The following is a 15130-nucleotide window of genomic DNA, read 5'->3' as shown; positions in this document are numbered from 1 at the left end:
AGGATCCATTGGTTCCTATCAAACATGACCATTATTATCTTATATAAAGACTAGTAATTTGGGCCAAAATGCTTAGTCATAGTTCATTATCAATATAATTCATGTTCATCCTTCCAATTTGTGGCACCTATCACTCTTGTCTCCGAAACTGAACTAATATGATATCAGGATCAAAAGGACACAGGAACAATAGGATATATATGTACCTATTAGGTATGTATGCGGTGGTCATAGGGGTCGATGAGTTATGCAGGTGTTCACGAAACATTAGTGTATAAAATATCAAACATGGAGATGCAAATGCTACAATTAAAATTAGAAGCACAATTTGTGATGGCGATAAGAAAAAGGAAATGAATCAGTTGCTCCAAGCACGCTGAATCAACCTTTGAAGTTTGTTGCTTTAAGACATCAATTTGATTGGATTAACAAGGAAGATACTTGGATGACTTTTTTGTGTGGTTGATGTAAAAGTAAAACATACATATAATTCCAGAGTCAATTATTGAAATTGTGTCATTTAATAGATGAAATATCAATATAGAAAAAGTCATTATAAAATGAAAAATCAATGTATTGAAAAGTCATTCACTAGTCTGACTTGTATTAATTCTCGCCCGCCATAGTGGATATAGTTGATCAATTCATGACTTTTTTTTTTAGTTTTTGTAAGCTTTTAGCTGAATCATTTTGCATATAGGTAAAATTATGTAGGTGTGGTAAATTGATTTCTTAACCATTTGGTTGGAGATTCGACGTTTTATATTATAAAGAAAAAAAAATATTGAAATAAATTAATCCTTTGTGTTTCCAAGTGGTGAATTTGATTTTGAAAGAAAAGATTATAGAGAGTTAAGTTTATATTTTAATATTTATTTGATATTTTGAAGAAAAAAATATCATGCATGTTGTGTTTTTAAATTTTTTGTCAAAACAAATGTTGTCCTTTTAATTTGTTTAAAATATTAAATATATATTAAAATATAAACTTATTCTCGAACTCATCTCCTCCAAAACGAGGAAATTGAACAAACTAATTTTTCTTTTGACACATTAATCATTGATCACAAAATTAGAAAAATTACAAGATTAAACAAAATCAAACAACTTAGAAACATTACAAGATTATTTCAAAAAAAAAATTACAAGATTAAATAAAATCAACAACTTATACGAGGAATATTATCAACCATTATTTCTAGTCTATTATGGAATTAAGGACAATTTAGCCTCGTCCTTTTCCTTCCCAAATTCCACTTCTTCAACTTCATCATGTTTCTCTTTGCAGTATATATACAACAATGTATAAACCGCAATACTGTAAAGTGAAAGCACCGCAAGTATAGGAGAAACCACGAAAATCATAACCCAACTATAACCACTAATCGATGTCAACATCCCTTGCAACGCAACCAAAAACAAGGTTGAAAAAGCCAACCTTTTCATTCCTTTCACCAGTTTCCAGCTTCTCCTTAACGGTTCCAAACCCCAACGTGATTCCACCACTACAATCACTTTCACCAAAATCATGTAAACTTCCAAATAAACCACAAGAGGTACTATAAGAATCATTGAAACCATGAAATATAACAAAACAAAGTTAGGGTTAGTCATGAAGTCGATATGGCTTAATATAAAAATGATGAAAAGCAATACAAGTCCAATGAGAAACATAAAGAGAAATGAAACGAAGAAGTAGAGAGTGAAAGTGACGGCGGAGGTGGCGAGGAGGGGGAAGAAGGAAGTGGTGATGGATTTGATGGCTTCTTTGAGTTTGACAGGTTGATTAAAGAAGGCGTTGTAAACGCTGTAGGTGATGGTGATGATGGCACTATAAGAGAAGATGGAAGAGGTAAGGAAGAGGAGGATAAACAAAAAGATGATTGTGGTGGGGTTGGTAATGGTGGGTGGGTTGTGTTGAAGGTCTTTGAGCATGAGTTGGTAGATGAGGGAGAGGAAAGAGAGGGGAAGGAGGAAGATGAGGGAAAGAGTGAGGAAGTGACCAGGTTGAGAATTTATTATGACGTTTGATTCATAGAGAAGATCCCAGATTTTTGGAGCCATGGTGTGAGAGGAGATTTTTGAAGCCATGGTGTAAGAGGGATTAGGCTTTTGTGAACTTCATCACCATATATACTTTGGTTTTTATAGGATATATCATTTCAAAATCTTAAACACTATATATACTATATTGGCTTAAATATGTTATTCGTCCCTGCAAATAGGGGTCGCTTAAAATTTCGTCCCTGCAATCGCTAATCCTTTTTTTTTGTCCCTGCAAAGTTTAATCAGTTAAAAATTCATTCCTTGACCCAGTTAATGACGGCCACGTCATCAAAATTACCATAATGGCATGGGAATTGACGAAAATACCCCTGGGCTAATTTTTTTTTCCTTCAAAAAATTTTTTTTTTCAAAATTTTGAAAATTCTTTTTTAAATTTAAAAAAATCTGAAAAAATAATTAAAAGTAAAAAAAAAATTCGGAAAAAAACTGTTAAAATTAAAACTGAAAAATTTTCGGGAAAAAATCGTAAAAAAAATTCGGGAAAAAACTGAATTTTTTTTTTGAAGGAAAAAAAAAATAAGCCAGGGGTATTTTCGTCAATTCCCATGCCATTTTGTTAATTTGATGACGTGGCAGTCATTAACTTGGTCAAGGGACGAATTTTTAACTGATTAAACTTTGCAGGGGCAAAAAAAAGGATTAGCGATTGCAGGGATGGAATTTTAAGCGACCCCTATTTGCAGGGACGAATAACATATTTAAGCCTACTATATTTTTCTCCCTTTTCTATTAAAAATGATTTTCTTCGGAAGCTAATCAAAATAACTATTCATTTTCAACATAAAAATTGTAATAATCAAAATTAAAATAATCAAAATTAAACACTATAAACTATATTTTTGATAGAAACTTACATACAAAGACAACTAAAATAATCAAAATGAAGGGGACTTAGATATCGATTGACTTTTATAATAATCATTTTTAAAGTTACCGTGTGAAACTTGTAAGTTCTAATAAATGCATGAAAATGAAACTTTTGAAAATATAGGTATAAAAGAAATGGTCAAATTTTTTTTGAAAAAAAAAAAAGGAAAACAAAAGAAAGGGTCAAGTTTTTTTAATAGATTCAAATGTCAATAATAAACTAGTAGCTAGGAATAAGGAAATCAATATATAATCAGAAAATTGAACGAACAATTTTTTTTGAGAGACATTACAAGATAGGCAACTTAGAAGTGTAATTTATCAACACCATTTCCACAATAACTTTATTATTTCATTAGGGACAAGCTATCCCATTGAATTTAGGATTAATTAAGTAAATGATTCCTATAATCATCTAGAATTTTTCTAACCTCAATAAAATAAAATCGTATTTTTTTGGTCCATGTAATATCTTCCATTACATTTTAAGCAGCTAAAAATAATTTAGGCACAACTTTAAATCAAAATCATTTAAATCATTTAGGCACCGACATACATTACATACATACGACGTACCCTGAAATTTTAAGTAATGTGTGCAATGTGTGTATTTAAGTTTATACAATAAATATAATTATATAAATATGTAATTAAACAATCATTGATCTTTTGAATGATTTGACTTCTGAATCTTAATAATATTCTTAGCACATAAATATACAAGTATATAAAGACCAGAGATAGACTTTTAGTTTATTTTTTGAAGGGCGGCTTTTAGTTTATTAACTGCTACTATATTTGTTGTGATCAAATCTTAGCCTCTCTTAGTGCATTAGTTTCATCCTTTAGTGAATAAGTATTAAATTAAAAAAAGCATTAGTTTCATCATTTAGTGAATAAATATTAAATTTAAAAAAAATCAAAACAAAGTGAAGATCATGGTACACACAAGCTTACCCTTGGGGTCGTCCCTGCATATCATTTTATTATTTTAAAGGGAATTGTTATATGGTGCGAGAAATTTACACATGAATGACACACGAAATATGAGACTGTTGTATTATATTTTTAAAATAAATAAAAGTCAAAGTAAAGGTCAATCCAATCTATATCCTACGGCTTCCATTTGTTCGTTGCTTTTCGTTGTCACTATAGTCGCACTACCAATCTTTTAATACATAGGAAATTGCTATATGGTACGAGAAATATACACGCAAATGACACACGAAACATAAGGTTGTTGTCATATTTTCAAAATAAATAAAAGTCAAAATAAATGTCAATCCAATCCATATCTTACGGCTCTCGTTTGTTGGTTGCTTTCCGTTGTCACGGTTGTCGCACTATCAATCTTTTAATACATATTATTTAACTATTTTCACTTTGACTCCAGTTTGTGTGTGGCAGGGTGCGATTCTGTCGAATCGTCTTGTCACTTATTCTTGCATTGTAAATTTTTTGGGACTGTCTGGCACTTTATTTATAGATGGATTGGCATCTCAGTGGTCATCCCTTATTACGTGTCAGATCATTTTAATCAATTCAGTTTTTGTGGTGTTAACGAAAAGAGGCGGCGATCAATTTTACAGGTTATTTGGTTTGCAACCGTTTGGGAAATATGGAAGGAAAGAAATAACAGGTTATTCAAAGGCAAAGAAAGCCCGGTTTTTCAGGTGGTAGATAAGATTAAGTCACTCGCATTTATGTGGATGAAGGCGAAATACGCTACTCTTCCGTTCAATTTTCATGGTTGGTTGCTTAGTCCGTTCACCATATTGGGCGTAGGCTAATAGTTATTTCCCTTCTTTGTTGTTTCTCATGTTTTGATTCATTTGTAAATATTGTTCAGACTTTGTTGTTCTATCCTTGGTACACCTTGTGCCAGGAATGACACTTTTGATTTGGTAATATATATTTCATTTTAGCCTTTTCAACAAAAAAAATAATTTATTTTCACTTTGATTTTTTTTTAATACTTATTTCATTTATACTTGTGTACAAATCGATTTTATTTAGGCTTATTACCTAGCAAGTTTATCTCTTCCACATCTCCAACTTCACCATGTTTCTCCTTGCAGTAGTATGTATATCACCGTATAATCGCTTTTGTGAACTTTTTTTTGTAGTAATTTTTTTTGATTGGATCATCGAAATCACCAAGAACGCACTCAAACCTTGGAGTTGGAATTCAAAAAACCCTTGTTGTTATGAGCTACCTATATTTTGCTCGTAATTTATGAACCAACTACCTACAATGACTTGCGAACTTCATGCATTATTAATTTCGTCTAGTCTAGATATTATAATACTCGTTTCGGTTTTGTAAAAGAAAAAAAAATACTCGTTTCGGTTAAGAAGAAAAACTAAAAAAAAAAAAAAAAAAATCAATGCTATCATTAATTATTGTAAATTTTTAAACATTTATACAAATACCTCTGTTGTCAATTATAAACAAATTTTGACTTTTTAGGTTAATTCAATTAATGATGTATACGATTAGGGGTGTAAGCGGTTCGGACTAAACCAACAAAACTGAAAGTCCAAACCGAACCAAACCGAAAAAATATCCGACCTTGTTTGGTTCGGTTTGAAACCGATCCGAACCAAGCAAAACCGATCTAGTTTGGTTTGGTTCATGGTTTTTCATTTCGAGATCCGTGAAACCGTGAACCAATCCGATGATAACCCCACTCCTTATTTTACTAATATTATCTTACCTCACACAAACTTATGGTTAATCCCAAAATTAAAGTCCAACATAAAATATTTTTTAATCCATTCACTTTCTCTCATCATTATCTTCATCTCATCTCATCAGTCAGACTCTTTCATTTATACTAAAAAATAAACCATAGCCATCAACCACACCAAACCAATTGTTCATCACCATCGGCCACCGCTCCGATCGTTTATCTCTTGGTTAGTTTTATCATGTTTATGTCATTGATTTGTTATTTTGACAATGTTTTAATTTTAGGATGCGCTTTTTGGTATTTTTGTGTTTGTTGATGAATGATGCATGTATGTATCATGGATGATTGAAATATTTAAGTTTGATGAAGTTGTTTTTGAAGAATGATGGATGAATGAATTTTGGATCATATGTATGAAATATTGAGTAAGGTTATTTATGAAAAGTTGTTTGAAAAATAGAGGACATGAAAAAACAAAATATGAAATACAATTATACAAAGTTCAATGAAATATTTTTGTGAGAATGTGAATTTTTTTTAATTGTATTATTAAACAAACCGATCAACCGAACCAATCCAAACCGAACCAAACCGATTAGTTTGGTTCGGTTTCTTTTCTGAAAAATAGTGAAAACCGAACCAATCCGAACCGATGAAGATTTCATCGGTTCGGACATTTTTTTGACTGAAAACCAATCCAAACCGAACCGTTACACCCCTATATACGATATATATTATTAGAGCTGTCAAAACGGGCCGGGCCTTACGGGCCGGCCCGAAAGCCCGAATTAAATGCAGGGCCTGGGCCGAAAATTTGGAGCCCGAATCGATTCAGGGCTTTTTGGCCCGGCCCGAAAAAGCCCGGAGCCCGGTAGGGCTAGCCCGGTCGGGTCGCGGGCGGCCCGCAAGCCCGCCAAAAAATACAATTTTTTTTTTGTTGTCTTTGTGTGTATATGAAATTCAATTCTTAGTTCTCACACAGGCGCCAGACAATACCATCTTCGCAAGCTCACTCACGTCTCAGAATTAATATAAAATAATATCCAGTCAATTGAGAACCCTTTTTTTTTCGTATTAATGTTAGTTTTTTTTTTGGTGACATTAGATGTGCAAAAGTGCAACACTTATAAACTTCAACTGTTCAACATCACACCCATGATAATTACATCCAAGTGATTGCCTCGATATTTCATTTTCAACTTATTTTAATAAAAGTATTTTTTGATTTTTGAAAGGAAAAAAAAAAAAAGATACGGGCCAGGGCCGGCCCGGGAGCCCGTGCAGGGCCGGGCTCGGGCCCCAATTTTCCAGCCCATATTCGAACCGGGCTTTTTAGCCCGGCCCTAAAAAGCCCGTTGCCCGACCGGGCCGGGCCTAAACGGGCCGGGCCACCCGTTTTGACAGCTCTATATATTATGGACCACATATATCATTAATTGAATGAACCTAACACGTCAAAATTTGCTTATAATTGACAACAGAGGGAGTACCCTTATAGAATGTTGTGAAACATTAAATACTTCACTAATAGTAAAAACCTGGGACTTGGATCCTCTCCAGTGAAAATTTCACTGGATGCTCTGCAGTGAAAATCTAAACCTTTAATTACTCTTTTAATAATTATAAATGCTTGCAATTAAAAAAATTGAATGGAGAGGATCTCACTGGACTCTCCAGTCACAGGAGAGAATCCCCTCCCAAAAACCTGGTAGAACAATGGATGTCTATGAGTATACATAATAGTTAACTCTCTATGATAAAAAAAAAAGATATTTATGCCGTTCTCAAATTTGTGTGAATGTCTGCTAGACAAATATTATTGAATATTAACGAATTTACAAATATTTGCAAATATCAAAGCAAATTGATTTTTTTATTAAAAAATTAAATTATTATAAAATAATTGAAATTACGTAGAATATATTCCTTAAATTTTATTATTAATAATTGTAGCACTAATAATCATTTTACAACTATTTCATGCGAGATTTGGACAATTCATGTTAAAGTTACAAAATCAAGCTCTTACCACTAAGTTGACACATTTTAAACATATTCCTTCCATATTTTGATAAAACAAAAATATTATACCACACACTTTTACTTTGACAACAAATCACTAATCAAACAAAAATGTTTAATTAGGAAATTCAGTTATATTTATTTCATGATGAGAAGATTTTTATTTAAGTAATGTGATAATTGTATATTATTACTAATTTAATAATGGGTACAAATTTCTGCAAGTCCGGGTATTTAAAATATTTTTATTCTATATGTGTTAATAATTTTACTAAATCCATTAATTAATTATTTCACGGATACTTAAAATATGACTTATTTTATCTTATTCGTGTGTATCGATTAAGATATTCGTCATGTACGGGTCCATGGTGAATTTTATTTCTAGATACCATGCATACAAAATTTCATTTATTCTTAATTATATGTTTTACCCAAACAACGCCGGATAAATACACTATTATCAAATATATATTAAAATATAAACTTACTATAGAAGTCATCTCCTCATCTCCTCCAAAACGAGAAAATTAAACAAACTAAATTATTTTTTTACAAATTAATCATTTATTGATCACAAACTTAGAAACATTACAAGATTAAACAAAATCAAACAACTCATAAGAGGAATATAATGAAATCAAGCATTTCTACAATGGAATTAAGGACAAGTTAGCCTCGTCCTTTTCCTTCTCAAATTCCACTTCTTCAACTTCACCATGTTTCTCTTTGCAGTATATGTACAACAACGTGCAAACAGCAATATAGTAAAATGAAAGCGCAGCAAGTATAGGAGAAACCACGAAAATCAGAACCCAACTATAACCACTTATCCATGCCAATATCATTTGCAAGGACCCAAACAAGAACATGGTTGAAAAACCCAACCATTTCATTCCTTTCACCAATTTCCAGCTTCTCTTCAAAGGTTCCAAACCCCAACTTGATTCCACCACTACAACCACTTTCACCAAAATCAAGTTAACTTCCAAATACAAGATAAGAGGGAGTATAACAAGCATTGAAACTATAGCAATCAAGTAAGGGTTAGCCATGACTCTTATGAGGTCGATATTGCCTATATAAACGATGAGAAACAATACAACTCCAATGAGAAATATCAAGAAAAAAGAAACGAAGAAGTAGAGAGTGGAAGTGATGATGTTGGTGGCGAGGAGTGGGAAAAAGGAAGTGGTGATGGATTTGATGGCTTCTTTTAGTTTGACCGGTCGATTAAAGAAGGCGTGGAAGACGCTGTAGGTGATGGTGATGACGGCGCCATAACTGAAGATGGAAGAGATAAGGAAGAAGATGATAGATAAAAAGGTGATTATGCTAGGGTTGGTGGGTGGTTGCTGTTGAAGGTGTTTGTAAATGAGTTGGAAGATGAGGGAGAGGAAAGAGAGGGGAAGGAGGAAGATGAGGTAGAGATTAAGGTAGTGACGAGGTTGAGAATTTATTATGCGTTTAGATTCAGAGAGAAGATCCCACATTTTTGGAGCCATGGTGTACGAGAGACTAGGCTTTTGTGAACTTTTTCACCATGTATACTTCGGTTTTTATAGGATATAATATCCCTGATGACAAGTATTAAAGATTTGGTCAAAAAAAGTGTTGAAAAGTAATTCCTAGAAATAATCAACTTAAATTGTAGGTAGAAGTAGAATATTGCATCGTCCTCTAAGAAAAAAGACAGCAATTTCGTCGAAATCACATGCATAACAACACACTTTCTCTCGGGAAATACTTCCATGACATTGCTTGGGTGTCATTGGTGCCATTGATGCAATCCTGGCCGTTGATGTGTGTTGATGGGTGTGGGGATGTGTGTGTGATGTGTGTGTGTGTGGTGGAGATGGCACCAATGGCACCAATGGCACACAACTATGGCACCAAAGTGGAACCCCTTTCTCTCTCTCTTCTTTTTTTTTTTTCTTTTCAAGTTACCGTGTGAAACTTCTAAGTTCTAATAAATGCATGAAAATGAAACTTAAAACATTTAGGCATACGAGAAAGGGTCAAACATATATATATATATATATATATATATATATATATATATATATATATATATATATATATATATATATATATATATATATATATATATATTAGGATTTTTCTTGTGCAAATTTACACACGTTAAAAAATTTAAAATAATAAATTTGTATTAGAACTTATATATTTTATATTAATGAATATAATAACTTTTTAATAAATAATTATTTTTCAATTAAAAGTTGCTATTTTAGTTGTTTTTGTTAACAATACAAATACAAAATAGAAAAAGAGTGAATAACAAAGACGATGGCTAGGGTTTCAATATCAATACCTTAAGATTACAAAAGGTTATATGAGAATATATAATAAAACCTAATAGACTCTAACTTACTAATATAAAGACCCAATAACTTAAGCCTAATACTTTATTATCTAACATCTACCCTCAAACTCGCAATGAGTCAACAAGAAACATTGTGAGTTTGTTAAACAAAATATGAAAAACATAAGTTCTAACACTACCCCTCAAGCTGAAGCTTACTAAGCTTTAAGCTTGTTACAAATTAACCCAGAAAAATAAACAAAATCAGCTGTCAGCAAAACCAATGGAGAGCAGCAACCAACCAAAGTGAGTTGTCATACACAAGAACCAATAGAGGAGTACCAAAGAATCATCAAAAGTGGGAGAAGTACAATCAGAAGAACCAAAAGGGGGAGAAGTGCAATCAATCAGAAGAACCAAAAGGGCGGGAGAAATGCAATCAACCAGAAAGAACCAAAAAGGGGACAAGTGCAATGCAATCAGAAGAATCAAAAGTGGGAGAAGTGCAATCAATCAGAAGAACCAAAAGGGGGAGAAGTGCAATGCAGTCAGAAGAATTAAATAGAGGAAGAAGTGCAATGCAATCAATCAGAAGAATCAAAAGGGGGGAGAAGTGCAATCAATCAGAAGAATCAAAAAGGGGAGAAGAAACCAAATTGTGAGCACACGACTCACCAGACAACCAAATGTGAGAACGCGACTCACCAAACAACCAAATTGAAGAATCAAAGGGGAGAAGAAACCAAATTGTGAGCACACGCTCACCAAACAACCAAAATGTGAGAACTTGACACACCAAACAAGCAAAGTGTGAGCATCAACTCATCAAACAGAAGAAACCAAGAGGGGGAGCAATTCAATCAATCAGAAGAAGGAGGGACCAGGATTCTCTCCAGTGAGGTTTTTAATGGATGGTGTCCAGTGTTAATCTCTGCCGTTCCTTTTCTTTTCAATTATTAAATATGCAATTAATAAACAAAGATGAGTGGACTGGATTCCACTGGACGGTGCAGTGACTGGAGAGGATCTCCTCCCAAGAAGGAGAAGAAATCAATTTATTAGTACCAAACAACCAAATTGTGAGTACTTCACTCACCCAACAATCAAACAAATTGAACCAAATCAAACTAAAGCAAACTAAATCGAACGAAACTAAATAAGACAAATTGAAGAATCAAAACGAACCAAGACAAGTTAAACCAAAGCAACTAAAGGCAGACAAACACAGACAACCAATTAACCAAACACAAACCAATTGTGAGCGTGTTCACCCAATAACCAAACAAGGACCAGATAAGCCACATCACTTATGTCGATAACCAAGTAAGGTACTTTCAGCAATCCAATTAGCAGTCGGTAGAAATCAATTTTCTTGCAATGCATGGTAATCCTAAAACAGTAACTTCAATCAAATTCCAACTTAATAATCGAACCAATACAAAGATGCTTGCACTAATTCTCCTTTAAGAATTTTCAAAGGCGTAAGAGTATCCTTAATCACATACATAGAGAACAACCCAAACAACATTCATAGTCAAAGCCAAAGACTTCCCATCCAACAAAACCTTGCGTACCAAAATTGGTATTCCTTTTTTTTTTTCCTCTTCAATAATTTGCTTTAAATAAAATACCAACCGTTCAAAACAGCAAGAAACACAATAGCTAGAGGGAAGGGATTCAGAGATACAAAACGTGCAGCCACGTCTACCTTTAAACGAATTAAAGCCGCAAATTCAATTTTTTTTTTCAACCAAATAAAACAAATTCATAAAAATAAGAGAAATGATATTTTGACAACCATTTTTTGACAACTTTTGGACAACTTTCTCTCTCATACTCACATGATATTGTTATCTTCTCCCTTCCTTTTTCTCTCTCCATTGTTTTTGACCAATAAGAAGTGAGAAAAACAAGGTTGTCAACAAAGTTGTCACCAAATGGATGTCAAAATATCATTACTCTAAAAATAAATAGGAAACGAACACACATTCACAATAAAAACATATTCCCAAACTTTTGGGAACTCAATAGCGGAGGCGACCAATAGTTCAAGCAGGATCGAAACAAGCTCTCGATACCATGTTAACAATACAAATACAAAATAGAAAAAGAGTGAATAACAAAGACGACGGCTAGGGTTTCAATATCAATACGAAAGGTTATATGAGAATATATAATAAAGGCCCAATAACGAAAGGTTATATGAGAATATATAATAAAACCTAATAGACTCTAACTTACTAATATAAAGGCCCAATAATTAAAGTATAATACTTTATTATCTAACATCTACCCTCAAACTCGCAATGAGTCAACAAGAAGCATTGTGAGTTTGTTAAACAAAATATGAAAAACATACTAAATAATAAAAAGTTTTAACAGTTTTAACATTGCAATACGTTAGACAAACCCATTATTTTATTTTATTATGAAAAACATACTAAATAATAAAAAGTTTTAACAGTTTTAATATTGCAATACGTTAGACAAACCCATTATTTTATTTTATTTTTGAAAGAAAGAAAACCCATAATTGTATATCAACTACGTAAGCTAAGTAATAACAGTCCTGGTCTTTTTATTAAAATAAAAATATAGTCGTGGTCTTTGTATAAAAAAAAATAAAAAATAGTCGTGGTCATGCTACTTTTGGTAATATTTTTAGATATTCAAGTAGTGTAATTTTATGTTGTTTAGCTCTTTCTATTGGTTCTTTTTGAGTTTTGCTTAATTTTGTTAGAATTTGATTTTTGCCCTCGTTTTTTATGGGCTTATTTTTTATGTTTTTTTCATTGTATTCTCCTGTACTCTTTTTCGCTTCATCACTATTAAGTTTTTTCATAAGGTTTTTTACCAGAGAGTAGTTGTAAACTCGTGCTTGATAAGGTTCTTAACGAACAGCAGGTGTAGTTTTCACATTTGTGATATGATCTATCGCGACTTCTTGTATGCTCATTTTTCAAGTAGTGGGGTCTGGAAGTTATGGATGAGGGAAATGAATCATGCATATATCATATATGGATAGGGAAATCTTTGATATATTTAGAAAGGTTGAATTGAATATTCCTCTCTTTGAAGTGATCAAGTAGCTTCTAAGATATGCCAAGTTTCTTAAAGAGATTTTCACACACAAAAGGAGGCTGGAGGGAAATGAGAGGGTCAACACAAATTGTAATGTTTTTGCACTTATACAATATCTCGCAATATGATGACAAATTCGGCAAGTGTATCAAATTGTACAAATATTATATAGTAAGTTAATCGTCTTCATATTAATTCGTTGTTTTCTACTCGACAATTTAAGCAACAATACTCAATAAAAACTATGAATTGAGGTGTTTTCCAGAGTTTGGTTTGCAATTGATATAAAAGATAATCAGAAACAAAATGATGACGAGAGATTAGGATTTTCTGAATCCATACTCAATAAAAACTATAAATTGAGGTGTTTTCCAGAGTTTGGTTTGCAATTGATATAAAAGATAATCAGAAACAAAATGATGACGAGAGATTAGGATTTTCTGAATCCTCTTTATGTCCTTGTTTGGTCAATGTAGTGCCTAATCTAATTCACAATTCGAGGTTTATGTTCACACCATTTAACAAGTAGATCAAACTCGTCTTCAGAATGAGACTTCGTTTATATAATATAGAACCTTAATCTATTAGGCGAAACTCATATCTTCAAAAGCGTTAAGAAAATAAGTCACACTAATTAAACACATATCTAGGTAAAACTCCTTAGCCAATAATATATATAGATAGGATTACAAAAACAAGTGCTACTACTGATTCACAACCTAGATTAGTTTTAAAGTTGATCAGAAATTGAAACGAATTAAGAACAAGATATATTAAATAAACATAAACTAAATTGCAGTAGAAAAGAACATCAAGATTACGTGGTTCAAACAATTCTACAGAGCAACATCATTTAATCATAATTTAAGAGTTTAGCTATCTTGGTACTGAATACATCATCAAAGAGTAATATAATTAACCATAAACAAAGTGAAGAGATTTGGTTTCAATCTTGTCTGCAATGCTGTAACATGTCACTTTTGGTTGCTTTGGTCGCACTTCTATGCCTCTAAGCTGTCTTATATGAGCCGTTGGATTGGCTTATCAGATTCTAATAGAAACAATGAAACAAAAACGGAAATGAGCCCTAAATTATGCACAAGCCCATTAATTCTGTAAGACCCGTCAATCACTCCTTTCTCCCCACCCACGCTGCTCCAGTGAGTAGGTCTGCGAATGTATTCCACTAGTTTTCAATTGTTCTCATTCTCAACTTTTTTTTTTACTGGTTTATTGATCTCAAATCTCATTGCCATGGCATTATAACACAATTCTTATTGTCAGGTGCTTTCAGATTACTTTTATTATTTTAATTAGATATTAATTTTGATGCTGTGGCTTTCTCATATTCATAAAATAATATTGTATTACTTGTGTGTTTGAGTTTCGTTAGTTTTTGTAACCAAACACAATTTTTTATTTTTTAAACTTTTATTGTGATTTTTTTTTCTTAATTGAAGAATTTAACTCTTTCAGGTTATATAATGTAATAACCACATATGACGGTGTCGTTTCAAATACTAAGGCTATGTTTGGATTAGTGGTATGAGATGGAATGAAATGGAATAGGATTAAATAATATACCATTTCATTGTTTGAATTTGAAAAATAATGATGGAATGGAAAGGTACATGGTGGGATGTATTTCATCCTATTCCATTACTCTCCCCAATTTTTTTATTCCCCCCAAATCGGGAGGTATGGGATAACCACTCCTTTAAATTTTAAAATGACTTATTTACCCTCTTCTTTCAATATCACTCATCACCATTAACTAGCTAGTTGTCTTCTGTCTCCTTTCTTATGGTCGCATTCTCTTCCCCACAATCTCATGCATATTCCTATTCTGATTATCTGAAGATTTGAGACTTCCAATATGTTCTCACAGTGTAAATATATCTTCTCTTTGCATTTTTTTCGCCGCATGTAATTTGTCCCACAGTTAGGGGTGTAACGGTTCGGTTTGGACTGGTTTTTAGTCAAAAAAATGTCCGAACCAATGAAACCTTCATCGGTTCGGTTTGGTTCGGTTTTCACTGTTTTTCAAAAAAGAAACCGAACCAAACTAATCGTTTTG

General features: G+C 32.5%; 2 protein-coding genes across 2 annotated transcripts; both read right to left on the bottom strand.

Moving 5' to 3' along the window:
• Positions 1-1037: 1037 nt before the first annotated feature.
• LOC146931894 (uncharacterized) lies at positions 1038-2144 on the bottom strand. The gene has a single exon (XM_085703471.1). It carries the CDS (start codon positions 2089-2091, stop codon positions 1207-1209), a length of 885 nt encoding a protein of 294 aa, XP_085559597.1. The 5' UTR covers positions 2092-2144; the 3' UTR covers positions 1038-1206.
• A 6052-nt stretch (positions 2145-8196) lies between these two features.
• On the bottom strand, positions 8197-9199 carry LOC146931893 (uncharacterized). Its single transcript, XM_085703470.1, has one exon. It carries the CDS (start codon positions 9152-9154, stop codon positions 8300-8302), a length of 855 nt encoding a protein of 284 aa, XP_085559596.1. The 5' UTR covers positions 9155-9199; the 3' UTR covers positions 8197-8299.
• Between the last annotated feature and the right edge of the window lie 5931 nt (positions 9200-15130).

This window comes from Medicago sativa, chromosome 4 (genome assembly GCF_051527215.1).
Source record: "Medicago sativa cultivar Bolivia chromosome 4, Bolivia_mono, whole genome shotgun sequence".
Taxonomy (NCBI): domain Eukaryota; kingdom Viridiplantae; phylum Streptophyta; class Magnoliopsida; order Fabales; family Fabaceae; genus Medicago; species Medicago sativa.
The sequence above is the reverse complement of the archived record's forward strand: the minus strand, read 5'-3'. Positions and strand labels throughout refer to the sequence as shown.